This window comes from Fukomys damarensis, unplaced genomic scaffold (assembly GCF_012274545.1).
Source record: "Fukomys damarensis isolate Sample0158 unplaced genomic scaffold, DMR_v1.0_HiC HiC_scaffold_14, whole genome shotgun sequence".
Lineage (NCBI taxonomy): Eukaryota > Metazoa > Chordata > Mammalia > Rodentia > Bathyergidae > Fukomys > Fukomys damarensis.
In genome coordinates, this window is record NW_022900926.1 from 33472598 (window position 1) to 33500261 (window position 27664).

At 36.3% G+C, this 27664-nt stretch overlaps 1 protein-coding gene across 2 annotated transcripts in view; it reads left to right on the plus strand.

Annotated features, from left to right (window-relative positions):
- The window catches only part of Lats1 (large tumor suppressor kinase 1), a 46348-nt gene that overhangs the window by 8486 nt on the left and 10198 nt on the right, over window positions 1–27664 (plus strand). The window contains exons 3-7 of one of the 2 annotated variants that reach the window (XM_010607731.3): window positions 2655–2802; window positions 12769–14279; window positions 16601–17183; window positions 20619–20801; window positions 21195–21301. In XM_010607731.3, coding sequence (XP_010606033.1) covers window positions 2655–2802; window positions 12769–14279; window positions 16601–17183; window positions 20619–20801; window positions 21195–21301 — 2532 coding nt within the window. The remainder of the gene's footprint in view (window positions 1–2654; window positions 2803–12768; window positions 14280–16600; window positions 17184–20618; window positions 20802–21194; window positions 21302–27664) is intronic. The other variant, XM_010607732.3, reaches the window with a different exon arrangement.

Below are 27664 nucleotides of genomic sequence, written 5' to 3' on the forward strand. Positions count from 1 at the left end.
CCCCGTACTGGGAATCAAACTCAGGACCTTGTGCTTGCCAGACAGTCACTGTGCCACTGAGCTAAATCTTCAGCCCAAGCAGCAATACATTCTTGAAATACATTGATATACAGTCACTGGGTGCAGTGGCACATGTCCATAATCTCAGCTACTTGGGAGGCTGAGGCAGGAGGATCCTGATTTCATTGCAAGCCTGGGCAACTTAACAAGACTGTATCTCAAAATAAATAAAAAGGGATAGATGTTTAGGTCAGTGGCACAGTGCTCCTGGGTTCGTTGCCCAGTACCACAAAAATAAGAAAAAAAGGGGAAAAAGAAGTAAATACACAATCACTGGAGTGTATTTTTACCTAGAAACAGTTGTAATTAGGTATACCTAATATTTTCTATCACATAAGACTTATATCCAAAAGTTACTGGTTTGAGAGTGTTCTTTTTCACACTAACACTGTCATTTAATGAATACTTGGTTGGTATTATAGATACATAATATATTTTAAAACATAGCAGTCAAAATTTTTTAAAAAGCCACCATAATAATCACCAAACTTCCAGGTTAAAATTTAACAAGAATGATTTCCATACTGAAAAAGAATAGTAGGGTGAGTGCCAATTTTCTTGCCAGCTGAGGTAGCACTGACATGTGATAGATAATAGCATAGTTATTGGTTCACTTGGCTTAACCAGATTTAAAATTAAGTACTCAGAGATAAATTTTCACAATATATATATTTTTTTGGTACTGGGGATCTAACTTGGGACCTTGCACACTTGCAATGCAGGTGGTGGAACCACTGAGCTAAATCCCTGCCCTCAGAGATGAATTTTAATTTTAGGTAATTTGTTTTATTTTAAATTTGCATATACAATGAGAGTTTTTAATTTGTTTGTAACTCATTGCAAATTTACAGTCTAATTGGCATAAAATATGACCACATTACCTTTGCTTCAGTGAGTTTTTTTTTTTTTTTTTTTTTTTTTAGTACTGGGGCTCAAACTCAGGACCTTGTGCTTGTGAGGCAGGTGGCAGAACCACTGAGCTAAATCCCCGGCCCTATTTGTTTTTAACAAAACTACAAATAATACTTTAAACAAGATAGTGATTCAGTTTAAGTAGTTATCATTGGCTTGCCCTCTTAAAGATGTCAGAGCCTAGGACTCTCAGGAGATACCTCTTGAATTTCACTTCAGCATACTCCAGCGCACAGGATGCACAAAGGCCCAGTACCTAAATCTGAAATAGCAAATTTATTCAGAAACCATGCTTCTTCCAACAAGATCAGTAACTTTTTCAAGAAAATGATAATGAATCTTACATATCTTGGGTAGGGAATGGGTTTCTATCATAGCTTTATTTTTGTTGTTGTACTGAGGATTGAACCTAAATGCTTCTTAAATGCTGGGCAAACACTCTATCCATTTTATTTTGAGACAGGGTCTTGATAGGTTGCCCAGACTGGCTTCAAATGTCTGCTTTAGTCTGCAGAGTAGCTGGGATTGTAGACATGGCTCATCCTTGGCTCTACCACAACCTTTCTATGGTCTCACTTTCATTTCCAGTAGGATAATCATCTGTTAGTAGCCTATTCACCCGTTGGTCTTTTTAAGCCATAATGACATTTTAGAATGTCATTTGAAATACTTTGTCCTCTAGAACAAGTAAGTAATTGTCCTCTTCTTGGTAAATGCACACCGGAATACTTTATGCATGTTAGTTTTGCCCCCCCCCCGCCACCTTTTTTGGTACCGTGGATTGAACTTGGGTCCCTGCGCTTGCAAGGCAGACGGTGGAACCACTGAGCTAAATCCCTGGCCCCTTTATGCATGTTAGTTTATAAATTATGTTTACAGTTAACATAAAGGACAAGGAGTGAAGAAGGCACCCAATATTTGATCTATAGACACTGCACTTAGGTGCTTTCCATGTTTTCTTATTTAATCCTGACATCAGCCCTCAAAGTTTATTACAGTTGAAGAAACTGAAGATCTGAAATGTTAAATAACATGAGAGTCCACACAATTCTAAAATGGAGCTTCTCATCCTCAAATTAGACTGATTCCAAATCTTGTATCTTCCATTATGACCATCTAACTACCTAAAGTTTTCATCACATAATTATATCTGTTTTCTTCTACCATTTTGTCCTGTATTGTGTCCCTGTAAATACATTTCAGTTTCCTGAAAATGTAAACTGTAAGAGGAAAAAATAGAACTACATTGTTCTTTTACTAGTATACATAAAAGTGGCAAAAGTGCTTCATAAAATGCTTTAATGATACAAAAAAGTGTTTTCCAAAATTTTGATTGATAACTTTATACAATCTGGTAGTCTCTGTTTATATAAGAATGAAATTAAAAACAAGAAGTAATCAATTTTATTGCTGTGACTGTACCCCAAAGAAAATCCTAGAAGGAAAAATTATGTTAAATAAAGCTGAAAATATTAAAGAAATATTTAAGGATTGATTTTGTTTACTGTAGTAATTTGAGATTTGTTTTTGTTGTGATAGTGCTCTTATTTTTAGTAGTTACAAGTAGGATATTAATATTGTGGATTAAGGATCATAACTATGAATTCCTCTGATAGAATTTACATTGTTCTTGCCTATTACAAGATTTAAATTTTGTTTTTTTTTTTTTAACTTCTCATCAGGATATGGTTATACAGGCTCTGCAGAAAACTAATAATAGGAGTATAGAAGCAGCAATTGAATTCATTAGTAAAATGAGTTACCAAGACCCTCGGCGGGAGCAGATGGCTACAGCAGCTGCCAGACCTATCAATGCCAGCATGAAGCCAGGTGATTAATCAAGCATTTTTTTTAGCCTATTTTATGGTATAGTTTTATAACAATTATATCAAATCTTTGGTCTTAGAAATTGTTAAAAGCATCCCAGTTAATTGAAAGTCTCAAATTAAGATCATACTGTTACAGTGTTATACTAAAATAAATTTGAATATGGGACCTTCACATTTAAAAGTTAATGGGTTCGATCCCCAGTACCAAAAAAAAAAAAAAAAAAAGTTAATAGGTAATTTTGATAAGCAGCACTTTAGGTTGAGAACTACTTGATTGGTTGTATTGTAGCTGTAACACATCTTTTTTACCCCCCAGTACCATCATTCAAACTCTTGTGGGTTTTGTTGTTGTTGTTTTATATATTTTAAGAGTAAAATGCATTCATCATAGAATATTTAGACAACAGGTAAGCAGAAGAAAATGTGGTGTGTGTGTGTGTGTGTGTGTGTGTGTGTGTGTAGTTCCTGGGGATTGAACAACTCAGGGCCTTCACACTAAGCTACATCCATCCCTTTAAAAAAATTTTTTTTTTCATTGAGTTTATTAGTACTTTTTAGGTATATAGGACAGTTACATTCACCCTTGGGATCATATAGTTTTACATGACAGATCTTGGTTCTCATTTTTTCTCCATAACCCCCTTTTTAAAGATTTTTAAATTTTGGGACAAGATCTCTTGCAGGGTCACTAAATTGTCTAGATTGGGCTCAAACTTGCAATCTTCCTGTCTCTGCCTCCCAGAGTGCTGGGATTATAGGCAAATGCCACTATGCCTGGCCATTGTTAATCACCATATTTTGTTGTGTTGCTTCCTATCCTTTTTTCCCATGAGAAACCTGAGTAAGATTGTATATTTTGATTCTTTTTTTTTGGTACCAGGGATTGAATTCAGGACCTTGTGCTTGCAAGGCAAGCAGTGGAACCACTGAGCTAAATTGCCAGCCCATATTTTGATTTTTGTTCAGGCCAAAAAATGGTATCATACCAAATCCTACCTGTTCAGTTGATAAACTGTATGTATTTTATTTTCTAAATGTTCTACAAGGTTTTTTTTTTTTTGGTTCTGGGAATCGAACTCAGGTCCTCACACTTGTGAAGCAGGTGCCGGAACCACTGAGCTAAATCCCCAGCCCTACAAATTTTTATTTTAGTGTTTTTTATGTGTATGATGCTGTGGATTGAACTTATGGCCTTGCACAAGCTAAGCATATGCTTTACCTGTGAGCTGGATTTATCCCCAGCCCTACAAAATGATTTTAATAATTCCACATACATTATTTAACTAATCTCCCATTTTTATTTTGTTTTTGTTTTTGACCTGTATACCTAAATCTTTCGTATATATCTAATGATTTTCTAAAAATAATTTTTTATTTTTTCTAAAAATAAATTTTAAATATTTGCAAAGTATTTAGTTTCCCATAGATATTGCTATCTAGAAATATGATACCAAGTAAGTCAGGCATGGTGTCCACACCTGTAATCCCAACACTCTGGAAGGTTGAAATAGGAGGATTACAAATTCAAGCCCATCCTGGGTGATTTAATGACTTACCAAGAACCTGCCTCAAAACAGTGGGGAGGGGTTGGGATGTAGCTCAGTATGGAGCCCTGGGCTCAATTGCCAGTACCCACCCCTCAAAAACAAGTTGTACCAACTTTTATTTTCCCTATCTGTTGACAGTAAGAATGCCAAATACTTATAAAGCTAGTACTGTGTATTATTTTCGTCTATTTAATTGGTAATATTGTCTCATTTACATTTACATTTCTTTGATCACCAATGAACATTTAATGGTTATTTTCTGTTTTGTTTTGTTTGCATTATTAGGGATTCAACCTAAGGAACACTGAGCCACATCCCCAGTCATATTTATTTTTTATTTTGAGTCATTCTTTTCCTGAGTTGCCTAGGCTGGGCTTTGGATTTGCAATCCTCCTGCCTCAGCTTCCTGAGATTATAGGCATGTACCACCTGGCACAGTTTTCTTTGTTTGTTGCTGGGTATTGAAATCAAGGCCTTGCATGTGGTGATAAGACATGATCTACCACTGAACTACACCTCTGCTGGTTATTTTTAAATTGCCATTTTATGTCTTGTTAATCTTGTATTTGTTTATTGACTTATAAGAGGTCTTTATTCTTTTATTCAATACATTTTTGTTTGTTTGTTTGTTTGTTTTTTTGGGTACCGGGGATTGAACTCGGGTCCTTGGGCTTGCAAGGCAGGCCACCGAACCACTGAGCTAAATCCCCGGCCTTTATTCAATACATTTTTATCAATCAGCTGCTGTTTCAGGCCCTTTGCCTGACATTGAGTAAGTTCTGCCCTTTTGTAGAGTTTACATTCTGGTAATAAGAATTCAAATAAATTTAACAAACATACATAGAATTATGGCTAAGTGTGAATGAGTAGTGGCAAATTGCATGGTACTGTGAACTCCTGTAGAGCGGAATCTTGATCTAATCAAGAACAGAAGACCTTCCTGAAAAACACCTGTTATCTGAAGAATGACAAGGTTTTATAGGGACGGACGGTTCTAGTGAGGCACTTACACATGGCTCCTTCTCAGGTTTTGATGCCACAAAGAAATAAAAGTGGCATATAAAGTAAAGTGCAAATATTTTATTATTAGATTTAACAGACATCTGATTACTTTGTCAAATTTTGTAAAAAGCGAGGTATGGTAGTGCCAGCCTGTAATCTCAGCTACTCATAAGGCTGAGACTGGAGAATTGCAAGACCAGCTTGGACAATTTAACAAGACCCTATTTCAAAGTACATAAAAATTAGAAAGGGATAGGGCTGGGCATGATTGTGCATGCTTTTAATTTCAACACTGAGGCCGGAGTATCACTTCAAGTTTGAGGCCACCCTGGGTTACATAGTAAGTTCAAGACCAGACTGAACTATATAGCAAGATCTTGTTTTAAGACACCAGAAAGGGTGGAGGTGGTTTAATGGTATTTGTAAGGTCTTGGATTCAAACCCCAGCACTGCCAAAACAAAAACAAAAACTTTTTTTTAATCTGTAAAATTCCTCACTTCTCTCAACTTCTACACTTACCACTTAACTCATAGGAGGCCAGTATCAGTTTTTACATCAGCACCAGGTAACACTTTGAGATAAGAGGCCTGAATAGGAATGGAAGAGGAGTCTTATTATTTTTTTGATAGAAAAGACTTATATTTGTTTAGAAGATGATTGGATGACTCTAGTTAAGAGGATGAAATTATATATACAAGAAGGACTGTTCAAGTAAAGAAGGAGACAAGATCCAAAGCATAGGATGAAAGATTGGTAGCTTTACTGGAGACAGGAGCAGCCATAATAGGAGCAGACAGGCCGAGGTAGATAAGTTAGCTCAAGAAGTTACTTTTTGATGTCTTTTCTCTGAAATAGAAAACCATATCTGCTAAGAGTTGTGGCTGATAAGCTGGCCAAGCAATTTGAGGAGACCAAGAATGGCAACAGTGGGGACTAAAGAAACAGTAGGATTTCCAGGTAGTGCTGATGTCATTTGAAGATGCTGGTCATGAATTTATAGTAGAATCAACTTACCTGTTACATCATCTTTTGTGGTAGATGTGGTTTAAAAAAGGGGCGAGAGATATCTGGAATTTCCCATGACCAGAGTTTTATTAAACAAGTGTGCAATAAATTAGATAATAATACTAAAAATGTAGTTGAAATCCTTCTTTAGAGCATATTCTTCTTCTTCTACCTTTAGTGGCTACTCATTCCTTCCATAAGTTCTCTCCATGACCTGGCTACCTCACAGACTCTATCTAGTATTCTCTTCCCCTCATTTATTGCTCTCTGGACATACTTGTTTCTTCTTTTTTTGTTTTTGTACCAGGGATGGAACTTGGGACCTTGTGCTTGTGAGGCAGGCAGCAACGCTGAGCTAAATCCCCAGCCCCTTTTCGTTTTTCTTTTTGAGACAGAGCCTTGCTTTACAGTCCAGGTTATCCTTGAACTTGCCGTATAGCCCAGCCCAGCTTTGAACTTGCAATCTTCCTGCCTCAGCCTTCCAAGTTCTGGGGTTATAAATATGTATTGTCATACCCCCACTATGCCCAGCTCAGGCTGCTGCTTCTTTTTTTTTGGTACCAGGGATCGAACTTGGGTCCTTGAACTTGTGAGACAGGTGGCGGAACCATGAGCTAAACCCTGGGCCCTTGGGCTTCTTTTTGTTTTTGGAAAATACCAAGCTCCCACCTCAGAACCATTACCTAGTCTTCTCCCAGAGGAGCCTTTTCTGTCTACTGGACTTCATTCCGTTCTCTCTTTCTCTCTATCTCTCCCTCTCTCCCTTTCCCTCTCTCCCTCCCTCCCTCTCTCCCTCTCCATCCCTCTCTCCCTCTCCCTTTCTCCCTCTCCCTCTCCCTCTTTCTCCCTCTTCCACTTCCTCTCCCTCTCTCTCCCTCTCCTTTCACCCCTTCCTCCCTCTCTCCCCCACTCCTTCCCTCCCTCCCTCTCTCCCTCTTTCCCTCTCTCTCTCCCTCCCTCACTCTCTCTCTCCCTCTCCCCCATTTATGTTTTATATAAAGAATTTATTATGCTTTGAAATTACTTTGTTTATTCACTTGTTTATTTTCTGTGTCCTCCCCTGTGAATAGAGGTTACCTGGGTCCAAGGGCATTATGTTCACCAATGTATTTGGATTGCTTAGAGGAGGCTCTGGTATATAGTAGATGCTCAATAAATAATGAATGAAGTGAAGGCATGAAAAAAGAAAAAAGAAAAGCAATAGGGGTATTAAGAGGTGACCATGAATTTATACTAGATCAAATGTTCCATAAAGAGGACTGTGAAGTAGGGGATTAATTTTGGAGCTCTTGATCAGGTTGAGGAACTTCTGTAGTAAGGTTAATCAAAAGAGGAACTGGAGAGTATAATCCTTGTATTGTTCATTATGAAAGAAGAACAGATAAGAGTGATACCAAAATTTGAAATATGATTTTAAGAGTGATACTTAAGAATGGAGGGAGGGGGTCAAGGAGCTATGTTGAGGTTGTAGGCCTTAGGGAAGATGAGAAAGGAAGTAGGAGTTCATTGGGTCAGGGGAATGGACCTGGCTTTGCAAATAGGATGTGCTGCAAAAGCTCTGGCTTTTATTGTTTGTTATTCTGGAGATTGAACCCAGGGCTTTGCAATGCCAGGCAAACAGATAGCTTTATAAAAGAAGTAATGATCTACAATCATAAATGGAGAGCAGAGATGTAGAACCTTGCCTTTTGGTCCTGTTTAAATTTTTTTGTACCAGAAATCGAACTCAGGACCTTGCATTTGCAAGGCAGGTGAGGTGCCACTGAGCTAAATCCCAGGCCCTGGGGCCCTGTTGGTTTTTTTTGTTGTTGTTCTGTTTTGTTTTTTCTCATTGAGTTTATTGGTTCATTTTAGATGTACAGTACAGTTACATTCATAATTGAGATCTTGTACCTTTACATGACAGGTCTTGGTCCTCATTTATTCCCTTTACCCCCTGCCCTTCCTTCACCCCCTCCTCCCTTTCCTATTTACAAATACTTTATTTCCATTTTTTCATTTTCTCTTATTTTTTTCTTTTCCCTTATTTCTTTCTCCTACCCTTCTCACTTCCCCTATACTTTTAGCCCTTTTCTTGCTATTTTACATTGTCAATTATACCATTAGGATCTTATGAACAATTATAGTTTTTCACACCAAAGAAACTATTCGGTATTTACACGTGTGACTTATTTATTTCACTTAAGAGTATATCCTCAATATGCATCCATTTTCCTATGAATGACTAATTTCTCATTCTTTTTGGCTGAGTAGTATTCCATTTTATAGAAAAATCGCATCTTCTTTATCCAGTCTCCAACTGATGGGCAAATGGGCTGTTTCCAAGTTTTAGCTATTACAAACTGTGCCGCTATAAACATGGGTGCACGTTTATCACTGTGATATGATTCTTTTAATTCTTTTGGAAAGATACCCAACAGAGGGATGGCTGGGTCAAATGGAACCTCTAATCCTAGTTCTTTGAGGTATCTCCATATTGATTTCCACAGTGGTTGCACCAGTCTGCACTCCCACCAACAATGGAGAAGGGTTCCTTTCTCCCCACAACCCCACCAACATTTTTTATTGGTTGATTTCTTGATAGCAGCCATTCTTTGTGTATTGTTTTCATCTGCATTTCTTTAATGACCAGTGATGTGGAACATTTTTTCATGTATTTACTTGATGCTTTTACTTCTTTGAGAAATGTCTGTTCATTTCAGATGCCCATTTTTGAATTGGGTCTTCATATTTGGGGGGCAGATTTTTTTTTTAGTTCTTTATATGTTCTAGATAATAGTCCTTTGTCTGAGGAGTAGGTGGAAAAATTCTTTTCCCACAGTGTAGGTTGTCTCTTAGTTCTGTTGCTGGTTTCTTTTGCAGTGCAGAAGCTTTTTAATAAGATGAGATCCCAGTTGTTGATTCTTACTTCTAGTTCCCGAGCTACTGAGGATTTGTTCATAAAGTCTTTTCCTATGCCAATGTCTTCCAGAGTTCTGCCTAACTTATCTTCCAGAAGATTTTGTGTCTCTTTTTAAATATTTAGATCTTTAATCCACTTGGATTTTACTTTAGTGCATGGCAAAAGATAAGGGTCCAGTTTTAATCTTTGGCAGGTTTAAATCTAGTTTTTCCAACACCCTTTATTAAAGAGGCTATCTTTCCTCCACTGAGGATGGGTGGCTCCTTTGTCAAAGATGAGAGAGCTGAGTACATCTGGAGTTGTTTCTGTATCTTCCATTCTATTCCACTGATCCTCAGGTCTGTATCTTTGCCAGTACCCAGCTGTTTTTATCATAGTGGCTTTGTAGTGTAGTTTCAAATTTGGAATTGTTATACCCACTGCCATGTCTCTGTTGCCTAGGATGTCTTTTGCTATTCTAGGTCTCTTATGGTTCCAAATGAGTTTTTGGATTATTTTTTCTTGTTCTGTGAAATATAGTGTTGGAATTTCAACTGGCATTGCATTGAATCTGTACAGCAGTTTTGGTAGTATGGCCATTTTCCCTATGTTGATTCTTCCTACCCAGGAGCAGGGGATATCTCTCCATTTTCTTATATCTTCGATCTCTTTTTTTCAGAGTGCTGTAGTTTTCTGTGTAGAGGTCTCTTGCTTCTTTTTTTAGATTGATTCCTAGATACTTCATATTTTTGGATGCTATTGTGAAAGGAATTGTTTCCCTAATTTCTCTCTCAGTGAGTCTGTTATTTGTATACAAAAGGCTATTGATTTTTGAGTATTGACCTTGTATCCAGCTATCTGCTGAAAATGTCAATTAAGTCTAGAAGTCTTTTGGTGGAATTTTTGGGGTTTTCAATATAGAGTATCATATCGTCAACAAATAATGACAGTTTAACTTCTTCCTTTCCTATCTTTATTGCTTTAATTTCTATCTCTTGTCTAATTGCTGTGGCTACTGTTGCCAGAACTATATTGAACAGGAGTGGTGATACTGGACAACCTTGTCTTGTTCCTGATTTTAGCGTGAAGGTTTTCAGTTTTTGGCCATTTAATATGTTGGCTGTTGGTTTTTCATAGATAGCCTTTATTAAGTGGAGATAAATACTGTCTATTCCAATTTTTTGCAGGGTTTTTAATCATGAATGGGTGTTGAATTTTGTCAATGCTCTAGAGGAAAGCTGGGAATAAAAGTCAGTGATAGAAAAGCTCTACCTGGTTGTGCAGTCTGGAAGGTGTGGCAGAGAAGTTTGGAAGATAGAAGAATGTAGAGGACTTGAACAGAGGCACAAAACAACAGGGATGGCCATATATACTCCAGGGTTGTAGAGATTTACATTTTAACTGATAACTATTATGTCCTTCATTTATGATCTCCACTGACCATCTAAGTAAAGTAAGCCTGAGCCTGGTGGCCAGAGGACTTGTCTGGCTTGCCCAGAGTAATTTCCCTAGGAGTCACAAATCAAAAGCTGCCCATCCTACATGAACGACAGTGTTAAACTGTACATTCTGAATGTTACTGCTTTTTTTCCTCATATGTGTCATTATATATATTTTCTCCCATGATGATAGTGATCTTTCACATTTGTAGATGTTTGTTTTGTTTTGAATAGTGATGGGTGTTTTACATATTTAGATTTTCATCTTTCTTGCTTGGGAAGATCCTCCCAAGAGGTATAAAAGAGGTACCCCCAAACTATTGAATGGCTTATTCGTTTTAATGTTTCTATAGCTTTGTCTTTAATCCTTCTGGAATATATATTTTATGGGTTTTTTTATACCAATGTACTGTAGCATTGAAAGGAGTTCTTCCAGCCCTCCTCTGAAGGTTCACATCTTTAAATCTTCTGAAATTAGTCAACCATAGATATACTAACAAGAGCAAAGGCTTACAAATTTATGTGTACAGGAACAATAGGTCAAATTGTTAAGACTTAAATACTTCTACCTTCATAGGCAAGAGGAAAGGGGGTGTGCAAATTCAAAAGAGTAGTAAATGATTTCTGTAGAAGATAAATGAATCCAAGAATAGACTTCAGATGAAGTTCCTCTGGAATCTATAAGTGTGGAATTTGCTTTTCAGTCACTTCTGTGGTTAATCCTTTCTGGTTAATAATATTTCTTAACAATTGCATTCCTTCTGGGAAGGGAACTGCCTTACTTGGATAAGGGCTTCAGAAAGGATTGGTAATCAGAGAGAGACAAAGGCAGGGGAAGGTCAAAGAGACCTTAATTCTGAGACTTAATTCTAAGACTGTCTCTGGTTCAGCATGTCAAAGCTTTAGGCTAGCATTTTCTAGGCCCCAACAGTTTATGTTTTTAATGTATTATGTATTTTTCCCGAGTGACCAGACTGTTCATTTTAAATGCTTCCTTTTTTGGTATTGTGTTTTTTCTTGCTGATTTCATTTACTTGGAAATTCCATTAAAGCTAAAATTTGTTCTATTAAAATTCACGTAAATCTATACCTTACTAAGTGTTCAGTTGATTATTCTCTGCTAACTTGTTTTAAAAGCCATATTAAAATTAGTAGTTACATCAATCAAAATTACAAATGAATATACCCTTTGACTCAGTAGTTTCTCCTCTAATAATTTATCTACAAATGCACATGCATACATACAAAATAATGTCTGCATAGAATTTTGTACTCCCTGATAACTTTGAATACCTTCAAAGAATTAAATTGGTAGGCTGAGAAACAGACCAGGTGCCATTTTGTATCTTGTAAATTTTAAGCAGTGAGAAAGTGTTAGTAGTCAAGAATAAAATTTTAGGCATGGTGAGGCATGCCTGTAATCCCAGTACTCGGGAGTCTGAGGCAGGAAGATTGCCATGAGTTCAAGGCCTGCCTGGGCTGCACAGTGAGTTCAAGGACAGGATGAACTATGTAGACCTTGTCACACACACACAAAAGAATAAGAATTTAAAAGGTAAAACCATTTACTGAAATCTTACAATTTTTTTCTTTTTCAAGAAAATTGAGCTAATTAATATATGCTCTGTTTCATGTATTTTTTGTAGTAAGAACACTTAAAATCTCAGTAATTTTTAAGAATATAATACATTGTTATTAACAAATCATGTTGATATATGTATATATATTGTTTGTTTGTTTTTGGTACCGGGGATTGAACTCAGGTCCTTGTGCTTGCAAGGCAGGCAGTGGTACCACTGAGCTAAATCCCTGGCTTTTTTTGCCTTTTTGAGACAGGGCCTCACTATGAAGCAGATTTCTTGAAGTCATTTCCATTGGGATTTTTTTTGGGGGAGTGAGTATGGGAATCAAATTCGGGTACTTAGGCTTGCAAGGCAGGTGGCGGAACCACTGAGCTAAATCCTCGGCCTGTCATTCCCATTCTTAATATTTCTTAAAAGAGTATTGAGTAATATTTGGGAGTAGCAAAATGGATAAAATTCTTCAAAACTAAGAGATTTAAAAAAATGACTTTTCTCTTTTACGATCATAGGAAGTGTGCAACAATCAATTAACCGCAAACAAAGCTGGAAAGGTTCTAAAGAGTCTTTGGTTCCTCAGAGACATGGCCCACCTCTAGGAGAAAGTGTAGCCTATCGTTCTGAAAGTCCCAACTCACAAACAGATGTAGGAAGACCTTTGTCTGGATCCGGTATAACAGCATTTGCTCAAGCTCACCCAAACAATGGACAGAGAGTAAACCCCCTCCCACCTCCTCAAGTAAGGAGTGTCACTCCACCACCTCCTCCAAGAGGCCAGACTCCCCCTCCACGAGGTACAACTCCACCTCCCCCATCGTGGGAATCAAACTCTCAAACAAAGCGGTATTCTGGGAACATGGAATATGTAATCTCCCGAATCTCTCCTGTTCCACCTGGGGCATGGCAAGAGGGCTATCCTCCACCTCCTCTTAACACTTCCACCATGAATCCTCCTAACCAGGGACAAAGGGGCATTAGTTCTGTTCCTGTTGGCAGACAACCAATCATCATGCAGAGTTCTAACAAATTTAACTTTACACCAGGGAGGCCTGGAATTCAGAATGGTAGTCAGACTGATTTTATGATACACCAAAATGTTGTCCCTGCTGGCACTGTGAATTGGCAACCACCTCCTCCATATCCTCTGACCCCAGCTAATGGACAAAGCCCTTCCACTTTACAAACAGGGGGATCTACCGCGCCTTCATCATACACCAATGGAAATGTGCCTCAGTCTATGATGGTGCCAAACAGAAGTAGTCATAACATGGAACTTTACAACATTAATGTCCCTGGACTGCAAACATCTTGGCCTCAGTCATCTTCTGCTCCCGCCCAATCATCCCCAAGCAGCGGACATGAAATTCCCACATGGCAACCTAACATACCAGTCAGGTCAAATTCTTTTAATAACCCATTAGGAAATAGAACAAGTCACTCAGCTAATTCTCAACCTTCAGCTACAACAGTCACTGCGATCACACCAGCTCCTATTCAACAACCTGTGAAAAGCACGCGCGTCTTCAAGCCAGAGCTACAGACTGCTTTAGCACCTACCCACCCTTCCTGGATACCACAGCCAGTTCAAACTGTTCAACCTAGCCCTTTTTCTGAGGGTACCACTTCAAATATGACTGTTATGCCACCTGTTGCTGAAGCTCCAACCTATCAAGGTCCACCACCACCTTATCCAAAGCATCTGCTACACCAGAATCCACCAGTTCCTCCATATGAATCAATAAATAAATCTAGCAAAGAGGATCAGTCTAGCTTGCCCAAGGAAGATGAGGATGAGAAAAGTTTTGAAAATATTGATAATGGGGATAAAGAAAAGAAGCAGATTACAACTTCACCTATCACTGTTAGAAAAAACAAGAGAGATGAAGAGCGAAGGGAATCTCGTATTCAGAGTTACTCTCCTCAGGCATTTAAATTCTTTATGGAACAACATGTAGAAAATGTCCTCAAATCTCATCAACAACGTCTACATCGTAAAAAACAACTGGAGAATGAAATGATGCGGGTAAAACCTTTTGAAATAATCTGTTTTTATATTTCATCATATATTTACTTGTTATTTATTTTAAAATATTTTGCTCCAGTATTTTTCTTACTTCTTATAACTAAATATATTATCAGTCATTTAAGTGAGCAGACTTTAAAATAAAGTACTTTTGAATATAGTACTTTATAGTATTTTAAAATTTACTCAAAATTTCCAAGTAAAAATGTTCTTAGGTAAATTAAGAAAAATGTAACTTTATAGCCTACAAATTATGGAAATTGGAGTAAGGTTTTTTTTTCAAGGTTTATGTTCTAGGCCTTACGCATTATCTTAGAACATTAAAAATCAGCTAGGAATATCTAGATCATCTATTGACATATATGAGAAACATTTTTTGTGGGCCATGGTAGTGCATAATTGTAATCCCAGCACCCTGGGAGGCTGACGCAATTTAGCAAGACCCTATCTCAAAAATATAAACTAAGGGTGAGGGTTGTTGGGGATGTAGCTCAGTGCGAAAGATCAATTTTCAGTACCAAAAAAGAAAAGTACAAATATTTCTTTACATTTCTTTTTAGGTGTAAATTTTTGGGTTTATAGGTTTATTAATCACATAGACAGTGTCAGAGATGTCTCCTTTCAATTATTTACCCCTTCCAAGTTTCTTTTTATAATATCCTAGAAAAACAAATACCTAAATTATTAAGTAAAAGTATAGTATAAAGGAGATCAGAATAAGTAAGTGCTTTAGTAGGATCTGTGTTGTGATTCCACATAGTTCTCTTTAATAGATATGGTAGTACTATTATCAGCATCGTTCTTATATCTTTAGAATTCAAGGATTTGACCTAATCTTAAATATACCACTCAAAATCCAAGAACCTCTAATTTATCAGTAAACTTCTTCAACATAATTAAGAGAACTGTTCTTTTAAAATGATTATTCCAAATCTGATTTTACCGTACATATTGTTATTCTCACTATAAATTGAATTATGTTAGATGAGAAATACTATGATAATCTCTGATTTACCCATATTGTAGTTCTTAGGATTTCTTACTAGAGTCTGAATGTATTTTCTTAGTTTATTTTTCCTTTTTCCTCTTCACTTTCACTAATAGCTGATTTAAACTTTTTATGGTGTTGGAAGCTTTGCTGACTTCTGTAGCCTCCATTACTGTGTAGGCAAGTAAGATTTTAAGAGAAACAGTTCGGTACTAAATCTAGCATGTTAGTCTTTCTTTAAAATTTTGCATGCAAATGTGCATCCTAACAGAAGCATGAGATTGCTATATTTAAATTAGTCTTAACATTTCTAAAATTAGACCCTGCATTTCCAATTGAATTCCTTTTCTACTAGATCCTTTAGTTCTTTATTAGCCAAAAGAAACTTTCACCTTTCTAAATTGAAGTATTCCATATATACTTAAAATTTTTTTGTTTTTATCTGCTTTTTGGTATCTTTATAAGTCACACTGATTATTCTTTGAAATATTCCAAAATATCTAAAAGATACTTTTGACCAGAAAGTTACTTTTAATCAGGTTGTCCCTTCTAAATGAGATCAGAGAGACTCTTTGCATTTTGTGTTCATGGTGGGCTGTAACTCCCACTCTTACTCTTATGACCTAGCAAAGCGAAAAGACTGTCAGTAACTGTAGTTTATTTCTTGAGAATAGGAGAAAGGGTTGGTAGATTATAGAAAGCATCCCTTTGTTGTTCATAATGCATCATTTTTAAGAATAGTGAGATCAGAGTAGTAGAATTTTTTTTCGTGAAAGATAAACTGTGAGGAAGAATGTCTGAGACCCAAGACATGCCACAAAAGGAAGCATTTAATGACGGCAGTCTCATCCTGTAATTTGGGATGAAGACAGGCCACATGCCTGTAATCCTAGCACTCTAAGATGCTGAAGTAGAAGGATCACAAATTCTAGCCTAGTCTGGGCAGTTTAGTGAGGCCTTGTCCTGAAAAGGCTTGGGAGGTTGTGCATGGATAGAATTGAAAATGCATGTTAACAGGCATTTGTTTTATTGCACATTTGGAAGCTATTTTTGAATGTATTAAGAGAACAGAAAGCTGTCTGTTGGTATCCTCTTTTGGCTCTCCACAGCTGAATTTGCATACATACTCACCTTGTATATCCTGTTAACTATTTCTTAAGCTGCACTTTTGATTATCAATTTTCTCTGAAATATATTCTAGATTTCTAATGTGCTTTATTAAAAATTATTATGCATTTAGCCTTTATACTATATGCCTGAATTTTTCTAAGCTACTTCTTAATATTCAATATTGAAGAAAATTCATAATTTAACATTTAGTTTATTTACCCAGGTTGGATTATCTCAAGATGCCCAGGATCAAATGAGAAAGATGCTTTGCCAAAAAGAGTCTAATTACATTCGTCTGAAAAGGGCTAAAATGGATAAGTCTATGTTTGTCAAGATAAAGACACTGGGAATAGGAGCATTTGGTGAAGTCTGTCTAGCAAGAAAAGTAGATACTAAAGCTTTGTATGCAACAAAAACTCTTCGAAAAAAAGATGTTTTGCTTCGAAATCAAGTTGCCCATGTTAAAGCTGAGAGAGATATATTGGCCGAAGCTGACAATGAATGGGTAGTTCGCTTATATTATTCATTTCAAGACAAGGACAATTTATACTTTGTAATGGACTACATTCCTGGGGGTGATATGATGAGCCTGTTAATTAGAATGGGAATATTTCCAGAAAATCTGGCACGATTCTATATAGCAGAACTTACTTGTGCAGTTGAAAGTGTTCATAAAATGGGTTTTATTCATAGAGATATTAAACCTGATAATATTTTGATTGATCGTGATGGTCATATTAAATTGACTGACTTTGGCCTCTGCACTGGCTTCAGATGGACACATGATTCCAAGTACTATCAGAGTGGTAAGTGAAAGTTTATTTTAGTTCATACTAATGTGATTTGCTTATGCAGTAAAATGTAAAATGGTATCATCCCTGGATGGGAGCCAGAAGACCCGGGGTTGGATAAATTAAGATGAATTCTTTTTTTTTTTTTTTTGGTACGGGGAATTGAACTCGGGTCCTTTCTCTTGCAACACAGACAGCAGAACCACTGAGCTAAATCCCTGGCCCCGAGGTGAATTCTTTATACACTTAGATTTATAGACTGAAAGAGTCCTGTATGTTTGTTTGTTTGTTTTGGTTTGAGACAGGGTCTTGCTGCAGGGCTCAGGCTGATCACAAACTCAGTCCTCTAACCTTAGCCTCCTGAGTGATAAATTTGATTGTTTCTAAATATTAATATTTGTAAGTTAACCTCTTTACAAAATTTTGTTTTGAAATATATTAGATAACATTTTTGAAGTAATTTTTATTTTGATTGATTGATTGATTAATTGGTACCGGGGATTGAACTCATGTCCTTGCCCTTGCGAGGTAGGCGGCGGAACCACTGAGCTAAATCCCTGGCCCTTGAAGTAATTTTTAAATGAAGCTCCATATCTACCAAGATAATATTTTAGACTAATTTAAACAATCACTTTTTTGTCTTCCTCCAGTGGTAACCATTTCTTGAGAATTTTGTAATCACTTCTTTGCTTTTCCCCATGTTTTAATCATGTATGTATATATCCCTAAATAATACATTAATTTAATTTTTACTTTTGAACATTTATTTAAGTGTAATCATCTTATATGTATTCTTCTATATTGACATATGTTTGAAGTTTCTCCATGTTATTATGTATAACACTTTCACTGCTATTTAGAATTTATGTGACTATCACACAACTTAATGCTAACCATTTTACGTATGTGACACTGTGAGGCAGTATCAAGAAAATGAGACTTTAATTAGCTGAAGTAACTTGGCCAATGTCAGACAGAAATTATGTGTAAGGGGTAGGTCTTCAACCCAAGTTTGTCTGATTACAGGGCCCATATTACTTCTGGGTGCTACACTGCCTCACCAAGATCCCTTCACATGTAAATGGAAGTGTAAGTTGATGTAGGATTTGCCAAATATTTACTATATGCTAGGTACTTTATATATACTCTAATATTAATAGCAATTCTCTGAGGTATCATTAACTTCCTTTGTTTCTGTGAATACATGCAGATTAACATTTACATTGTCCACATAAATGGACAGAATTTAGTGTCTCCCCAGAGTCATCGTAATTATTTGTGATTCTTCCTAAAAATAAGATTCCTAGAAAAAAATTCCTAGGTTATATTCCAGTCTTCTGAGTAAGAATCTGCATGGAAGAATCAAAATTTATATTTTAATCAAACTTCCCAGACACAACATAATTACAGTTAGTTTAATTTCAGATACATTTCTTACTTTTTTTTTTCCTGGTACTGGGGATTGAACTAAGGACCTTGTACTTTCCAGGCAGGCATAACATCACTGAGCTACAACCTCTGGCCCCTTCAGATACATTTTTATAGGTGACTTTATCTAGTTACGGCTTTAAATACCATATAACACATGTCATTGACTTCCAAGTCTCTCTTGTCAGAAATGATTTCCTTGAAATCACTGATTTTTGTATCCAACTGCCTCCTGGATAAATCTCCACATGAATTTCAAATAGGGCTTTCAAATTTAACAAAGAGGCTGTTCAAAATTAACACTGCTGATAGAGAACTCTTTACTACACCATATCTGCTGCCTTCTAGTCTTCCCTGTTTCAATAAATGGTACCGCCACCACCCACCTGGTTGTCTTGATTCCTTTATTACTCATGCTCTCTACACCTAATCTATTAAGTCTTGTTTATTCTACCTCAAATATATCGCGAATCTACTCTTCTGCAGTTGTTACCACCGTCCTCATCCAAGTTTACATGTGGTAGCCTCTTATCTTTTATTATTTGAAATAGGCATCTCACTGTATTGCCCAGGCTGGGTTTGAACTCCTCAACTCAAGGGATCTTCCTGCCTCACCCTCCTAAGTGCTAATACTACGGGCACGTACCACCACACTTAGCTTATAACAGCTATTTATCTACCTATTTATTATTTGTAGTACTGGGAATTGAACTCAAGGCCTTTGCACTGAGATACATTCCTAGCCTTTTAAATTTTTTTCTTTTGAGCCAGGATTTCACTAAGTCACTAAATTGCCCAGGCAGGGCTGGAACTTATGAACTTCCTGCCTCAGCCTCCCAGAGAGTGCTGAGATTATAGACCTGTATCATCACATTCAGCTTATTATAGCTTCTTAATTTTTCTGTTTTCACTCTAAACCCTCTTTTTTGTCTGTTCTCAACCATGTGGCTAAAATTTGCTTTTTTAAAGCATAAATTAGATCTTGTCATCTTCTTGCTTTAGATTCTCCAGTATTTTTTTTTTATTCTCCATTATTTTTTCATGATATAAACCCATGTACACTGGCTCCTGCTTCATTTTCAAATTCTCCCCTCTCTCAGCTATGCTGGTTTTCTCTCTCTTGTTTCTTTGTGGAAAGCCTTGCTGTGATTTTTCAAATGGTTGAATCTTTCTTGTTTTTCACATCCTAACAATGCTACCTCAATTGGGCTCTCCTGCCACTCAATCTAATACTGCTGTCCAGTCATATTTGTCTAGTCACTTGGTTTGATTCTGTGTTTGGAATACTTCACGTTACCTTCCACCCCCTTTTTAAATAAGAGTCAAGTTGTGCTATGTTGCCCAGACTAGCCTTGAACTCCTGGGTTCAAATTATCTTCTTGCCCCAGCTTCCTAAGTAGCTGGGACTGCAGGTGCAAGCTACCATGCTCAGACTTTGTTTTTGTCTTGTCTTATTTTGTTTTGTTTAATGATGTTGAGGATTGAACTTAGTGCCTTGTGTATGTTTAAACATGTACTTTAATACTGAGCTCTTACACTTAGTTTATGATGTTTCTTAAATATGTGTGTTATGTTGTATGTAAGTTGCCTGAGTGAAGAACCTTGTCTTTTTATTTTTGTCATTTGTTGAATAAAACACTGATCTAATTTGTTTGAAAATTTTCCCAGAGTAGTAACAACAGTCTTAATAACATTTTTTTCCCCAGTACTATGGATTGAATCCAGGTCTATGCATATTAAGCAAGTCCTCTACCACTGAGCTACACCCCAGCCCACTGAATGATTTATTACCATTTAACATTGAGTAAACTACTAACTCTTGTATTTTTCTTACTGTAAAACCTTTTCTCTTGATATCTCTGAAAACTGGTCTTTATTAGTATTAGACACCACCAATGATTTGGCATACTTTGTGTTTTAATTGTAAGGGGGAATGTTAAACCCTAAATCAAGATATGAAAAGATGAATTAAACAGACTTCAGATTTATTCTTTGTTGCTTTATTTTCTTTTTACTGTACAGGTGACCACCCACGGCAAGATAGCATGGATTTCAGCAATGAGTGGGGTGATCCCTCCAACTGTAGATGTGGAGATAGACTAAAGCCTCTGGAGCGCAGAGCTGCACGCCAGCACCAGCGATGTCTAGCACATTCTTTGGTTGGGACTCCCAATTATATTGCACCTGAAGTGTTGCTACGAACAGGTAAAACATTTATTTATTGGGCCAGGAACGTAATTCAGTGGCACTGTGCCTGCCTGGCAAGTGCAAGGTCCTGCATTTGATCCCTGGTACCTGAAAAACAAAAACAAAAACTTTTATTTATTTCATAAATAATCTCAATAGGGGCTGGGGATTTAGCTCAGTGGTTTCGCCACCTGCCTGGCAAGTCCAAGGGCCCAAGTTCAATCCCCAGTACCCCCCACCAAAAGTCTCAATAGGCCAAAACTTAACTGTAGAATATGCCTTATTTTTCAGGTTTTTTAAAAAAAGTATATAGATTTGACCATATAAATTGGTGATTTAATGTCAATTCTAATTGTATTCTGAACATTTAAAAAGATTGCTTATAAATAACTATAATTTTGGTATCTTTAGGCTATACACAGTTGTGTGATTGGTGGAGTGTTGGTGTTATTCTTTTTGAAATGTTGGTGGGACAACCTCCTTTCTTGGCACAAACACCATTAGAAACACAAATGAAGGTAAGGTATAGAACCTATACCAAAATAATTGTTACAGAGTCCTACATCATATACCATTATTTATTAGTACAGCGTGAGTGTCCCTCATCTGAAATGCTTAAAGTCAGAAGTATTTCAGATTTTGGATTTTTCAGATTTTGGATTTGCATGTATATATGTAATTAAATATCTGAACATGAAAATTCATTTGTTTTCTTCGTTTGTTCATTTTGTGGTGCTGATTGAACCCAGGGCCTCATGCATTCTAGGCAAGCCCTCTATCATTTGTACTTCACATACACCTTAAGTGCATAACCTAAGGGTAATTTTATACAACAGGTACAATACTCTACCACTGAACATTAATTAGACCCTTGGACTTTGTTTTGACTGTGGGATGTTACCTGAGATCAGGTGTGGAATTTTTCACTTGTGATGTCACGTGGATACTTAAGAATGTTCTGGATTTCGGATGGGCATGGTGGCACACATCTGTAATTCCAGCACTTCGTGCAGCTACGGCAGGAGGATTGCTAAATTTGAGTCCTGTCTGGGTTGTTTAGGGATTCTTATTACAAACGCCCTAGTTCAATCTCCAGTATTAAAAAAAAAAAAAAGACATAAAGAAAGTCTTGAATTTTAGACCATTTCATATTTTGGATTTTTGGATGCTCAACTTGTACTTCACTTAGGGTGCCTTAATCTGAAGTTAAAGGATGAATCCACTAAAATTCCATGTATGAAATCTAATCTTTATTATTTGAACTGTTATTGTATTCTTATGTTCACTGTCACACACTGTACTCATGTTTTATTGTCATAAAAATCTTTATTCTCTTATTGTTTATTTTATTTTATTTGTTTATTTATTTATTTATTTGGTACCAGGGATTGAACTTGGGCCTTGTGCTTATGAGGCAGGCAGTGGAACCACTGAGCTAAATTCCTGGCCCTCTTCAATCTCTTTTGAAGATTTATTCCAGTGACTTCTTGTCAACCACTACCTCCTAGCTTTATCTTCTTCTGTGCTCAAACTACAAACAAATGTATTTGCTCCTTAAAATAACTGCCACTTAAATGAGAAGTTGACCACAATTTTGACCATACATTGTTCTGCTTAAAACCCTGTAATGGTTTCTTAGTTCAAGAGGTAAAAGAAAGATTTGTCCTCTGTTTTTTATTCATACCATTCCCTATTTTTGGAAAACCTTAGTTCTCTCGTCTTCCACAACCCCATCTCCCTTCTGAAACGTGCTTAACATTTTTTGTTTGTTTGTTTTATTTTGGTTTCAGTTTTTGAGATGAGGTTTTGCTCTGTAGTTGAGGCTGGCCTTGAACTCGTGACAATCCTCTTGCCGTGGCCTCCCAAGTGCTGCATTTACAGGAGTACACTACCATGCCTGGCAAAACCTGCTTGACTTTTAATTATTCTTTATGTCTTGAGATGACATCTCTTTACCACCTCATATAACTACCTCATCATAGTATATTTTAAAACATTTTAGAATTTTTTTAAAGTTGGGTCTGCTGATAATGGATTCAGTTTGTCTCAATGTGTCTTCATTTTAGTTTATATCATATACATTTATATCACTCTGTGTGTGTGTGTGTGTGTGTGTGTGTGTGTGTGTGTATTGAGAACAAAACAAGGATGTCCATTGTCACCGATAATTATGTTCTGGAAGTCTTATTAGCTAGTGTAATACAGCAACAAAAAGAAATAAATGATATACGTAGTGTAAAGGAAGAAATAAAAACTCCCTATTCAAATGTGACATAATTTTCTATAAAAAATAATTCCTGGGATTCTACAAAGAAGCTTATAGGACTATAACTGAATTTAGCCAGGTTGTGGGATATAAGTATTACGTTTAAAACTCAGTTACGGAGATAACTGACATTGTGAAATGGGAAGAAAAGGGCTAAAGGTGTAGGGAAGGTGGGATGTATAGGAGAAGGGTAATAAGGGAAAAGAAAAAAATGTGAGAAAATGAAAAGATGAAAATAAAGTGTTTGTAAATGGGGAGGGGAGGAGGGGGTGAAGGGAGGGCAGGGACAAGGTGAAAAAATGAGAACCAAGACCTGTCATGTAAAGGTACAAGATCCCAACAATGAATGTAACTGTACTGTATCCCTAAAATGTACCAATAAACTCAATTTTAAAAAATCATCAATTACATGTTTGCATTCAGTCAAGGAACAACTAGAAGCTAAAATTTTAATACCATTTTTAATAGTTCCCCAAAAATAAAATACATAGTTGTAAATCTTAACAGAACCTGAATTACATCTGTGTGCTAAAAGATACAAAATGCTACTGAAAAAAAGCAAAGAAAATTTAAATAAGTGAAAACGTGCCATATTCATTAATTGGTAGACTCACTATAGTGAAGCTATCAGTTCTCCCCACACTAACTTACAGATTTAAGTCAGTTCCACTCAGATCTCCTGCAAGATTTGCTGTAAATGTAGATCAGCTAATCCTGAAATTTATATGGGTGTACAAAAAAATTAGAGTAACCCAAACAATTTTTAAAAAGAACAAAGATGGAGGAACCAACTATTTGATTTTAAGGCTTACTATAAAGCTACAGTACTTTAGACAGTGTGATACTGGCAAAAGGAAACACATAGATTAGCGGAATAGTATATAGTGCAGATACAGAACAATACCAAGAGAACCATTTAATCTTTGAAATTTTATTCTGATTTACAGTACTTCTTGTCAGCCACTACCTCCTAGCTTTCTGTCCTTCACTGCACATTCTAGCCCCAAACTACAGATACCTGTATTTGCATTTGAAAATATCTCTACCACTTAAATGAGAAGTTACCGACAATTTTGACCATACATTGTCCCATTTAAAACCCCATGGTGATTTAAAGGTATAAAGAGAAAAAGGATAGTTTATGACAAATGATATAGAAAAAATTGGTCAGCCATATACAAAAACAGTTAACTAACGTTAGACAAAGGTTACAAAAAATTAATTCACAGTGTGTTATACACGTAGAGATAAAATAAAGCTGTGATATTTTTAGAAGAAAACTTAGGAGAAAGTCTGTGATCTAGGGTTAGGTGAGGAGTTCTTAAGAATGACACCAAAATCATAATCCATAAAAGAAAAAGTTGATAGGAGGGAGGGTGTGTTTGGGGGAAGGGTCCAAAAGTGATCAAGATAGGATATACATGTACCAGTTCCCAGAGTAAATGTAACTATCTTGTATCATAGCATACACTAGTTTTTAAAAAAGTAGATAAATTGCACTTCATTAAAATTATGAATTTTGACACTGTCAGAGACACAGTTGAGCATATGAAATAACTACAGACTGGAAGAAGTATTTGCCAATTATGTATCCAACACAGGGATTTTATCTACACTATATAAAGAACATTCAAAACTCAATAGTAAGAAAACAAATCCAAGCCAGTGACCTGAAAAGGTTTCCTCAAATGTTTGGATCAAAGAAAGAAGAGTGTGTCTGTCTCTTAAAATCTTCCAGAGTTATTAGAAGGCAGGCATTCAGTCAAACAATGGAGCTGGTACTCAGAAATCACCATGACCAACCAAAATATACAGTGCCCAGTTTTTAGAATAGAAGGTCCTTACTGCCCACCTGATGTCATTTAGCTGCTCCAAGAAGGCAAACTGTGGTCTCCATGACAGCTCCATGGAGCTGAGGGATGTAGATGGTAGATGGTTTACACCATGTTATTGTTTTACCAGATTTTAGTAGCATTTTCCTTCATGAAGCATGCCTTTGGTTGCTGTGAAGTGTCTGGTCAGGTTCCAGAATCCCAAATAATTGATTCAAACTGTGTTTTTACATTTTATGGTTTTTAATTTTGGAAGGGCAGGTCTCCAAAACTTCTTACAATGCTGTTTTCTGTGATAATCTCCTTGTACTGTGCTTTTGGCATAATATCCCTTTGTATAGTTTGTGGTGGTTCTAGTGACTGCAAAATTCATACTAAGTTTTCACTGACTACTTAGAATTGATATTGTACCACTTCAAGATCAAAGTTGAACCCTACTTTACCATATAGGTCCCTTTATTCACTACTTTTTATTTTGTGTGTATGCATTACATTTACATAGATTTTTTTTTTTTGAGACAGGATCTCACTATGTAGTTCAGACTGGACTTGAACTCACTATATTGCCTAGGCTGATCTTGAACTTGCAGTTATCTTCCTGCCTCAGCCTCCCAAGTGCTGAGATAGGCATGTGCCATTATACCCAGCACATCTACATAGACTTAAAACTTTATCCAACAAGGTTATAATTTTTACATTCAGCCAATTTATTTTAAAGAATTTAAGATAAGAGAATAGTCATTTATATTTATGTGGATATTCTTCCTGAATTTCTAATATTTCAAGGTTTCTTCTGTAATTCTTATGTGAACAGCTTCCTTAAGGTTTACTGGCTCTTAATTTTATCTAAGAATGTCTTTATTTTACCATACTTAGGTTATTATCATTTGATACATGCCTTAGTCCATTTCCTATTGCTATAATGGAACATTTGAGACTGGTAATTTATAGAGAAAAGAGGTTTTGGCTCATGGTCCTGAAGGCTAAAAAGTCCAAGATTGAGTGACCCCATAATGTCAGCCTCATGATGCTTCCTTAACATGGCAGAAGTCAGAAGTGAGAAGGTATGTACAGAAGAGACAGAACACAAGGGACAGCTCTGCTTTGGTAATAACCTACTTTTATGGTAGTAACCACCAATCAATCAAGTCCCGTGAGAGAAGGGACTCAAATTCATTCCTGTGAGATAGCATTAATCCCTTCCTGAGATCCCTTCATGAAGGCAAATCTGTATGATCCGGTGCTTTTTTTCCCTCCCAGTACTGGGGATTGAACTCAGGGCATTGCAATTCCTAGGCAAGTGCTCTACCATTAAGCTACATCTCCAGACCTATGTATGTATGTATGTATGTATGTATGTATGTATGTAGGTATGTATGTATGTACATATTTTAGAAGCAAGCTCTGGCTGATTTGCCCAGGCTGGCTTTAAATTTGTGATCCTTCTGCTACAGCCTCAGGTAGCTGAGATTATAGGTGTGTGCCACCCCCTTGGCTCCAACTCTTAAAAGGCCTCACCACCTCTTAATACTATCACATTGGGAACCAGCCCTCAACATGAGTTTTAGTGAAGCCAAACCATCACAGTATATAATTCTGCATTTCAGAAAAACAAAAAAAAAAAACAAAAAACCCAGTATATAATTCTGCATTTCAGTTCTTACAGCACTTTAAAACGTCCACTTCCTTCTGTCATCTATAATTGAGAGAAAAGATCTGTAGTCATCAATATTCCTTAAGTAATACATCACTTCTGGCCACTTTTTTTTTCTGGTTGCGTTCAATTAATTTGTATTTAGCTTTCAGTATTATAATTATGATGTATTTGTGCATGGATTTTTTAAAAGGTTTATTACCCTATTTTTATTTTATCTTAATCCCTAATCATAAATTTGTAGGTGTGTGTCCTTGATCAAATTTGGGTAATGTTCAACCATCATTTCATAAAATATTTTTCTGCATTTAACTCTCGTCTTCTCTTAGGACTGCAATGACAAGAATGTTAAACCTTTTGGTATATTCCTACACATTTCTAAAGTTATATTCCTATTTTATTTTTTTTTCTTTTTATTGAGTTTATTGGTACAATCTAGGTATACAATACAATTATATTCATCATTGGGATTCTGTACCTTTACATAATAGGTCTTGATTCTCATTTTTTCCCCTTGTCCCTGCCCTCCCTTCACCCCTTCCTCTCCTCCCCATTTACAAACACTTTATTTCCATTTTTTCAGTTTCTCATATTTTTTTCCTCTCCCTTATTACCCTTCCCCCACCCTTCCCACTTTCCCTACACCTTTAGCCCTTTACTTCCTATTTCACATTATTAATTATCTCATTAGGATCCTGTGTACTATTATAGCTTTTCACACCAAAGAAACTGTTCAGTATTTCAGTTAAAGAAATCTCTGTATGAACATTAAAAATAGAGAATCCTAAAATAAAACTAAAAAGGAAAGTAAAAGAGAAAAGGCAATTATGTAACATTAAAATAATCCTTAATTCTGGAGATGAAAATGGTCCCTGAACATATTTAAATTCCTTCTTGCTCTTATAGTCTTATCTTATTCTTTTTCTCATTATTTAGAGAATACTTTATTAGTTTCTGTAATCAAAGCCACGTAGATACTACCTTACATATTTAGTGTGATGTGTTGCCCCTGTACACATGGAAAAAAAATAAAATAAAAATTAAATTAACATTTCTAGACCAATATGGTTGTCCATTTCTGTACAATGCCTAGTCAACACAGTAAATTGGGATGACTTTTTCCAAAGTT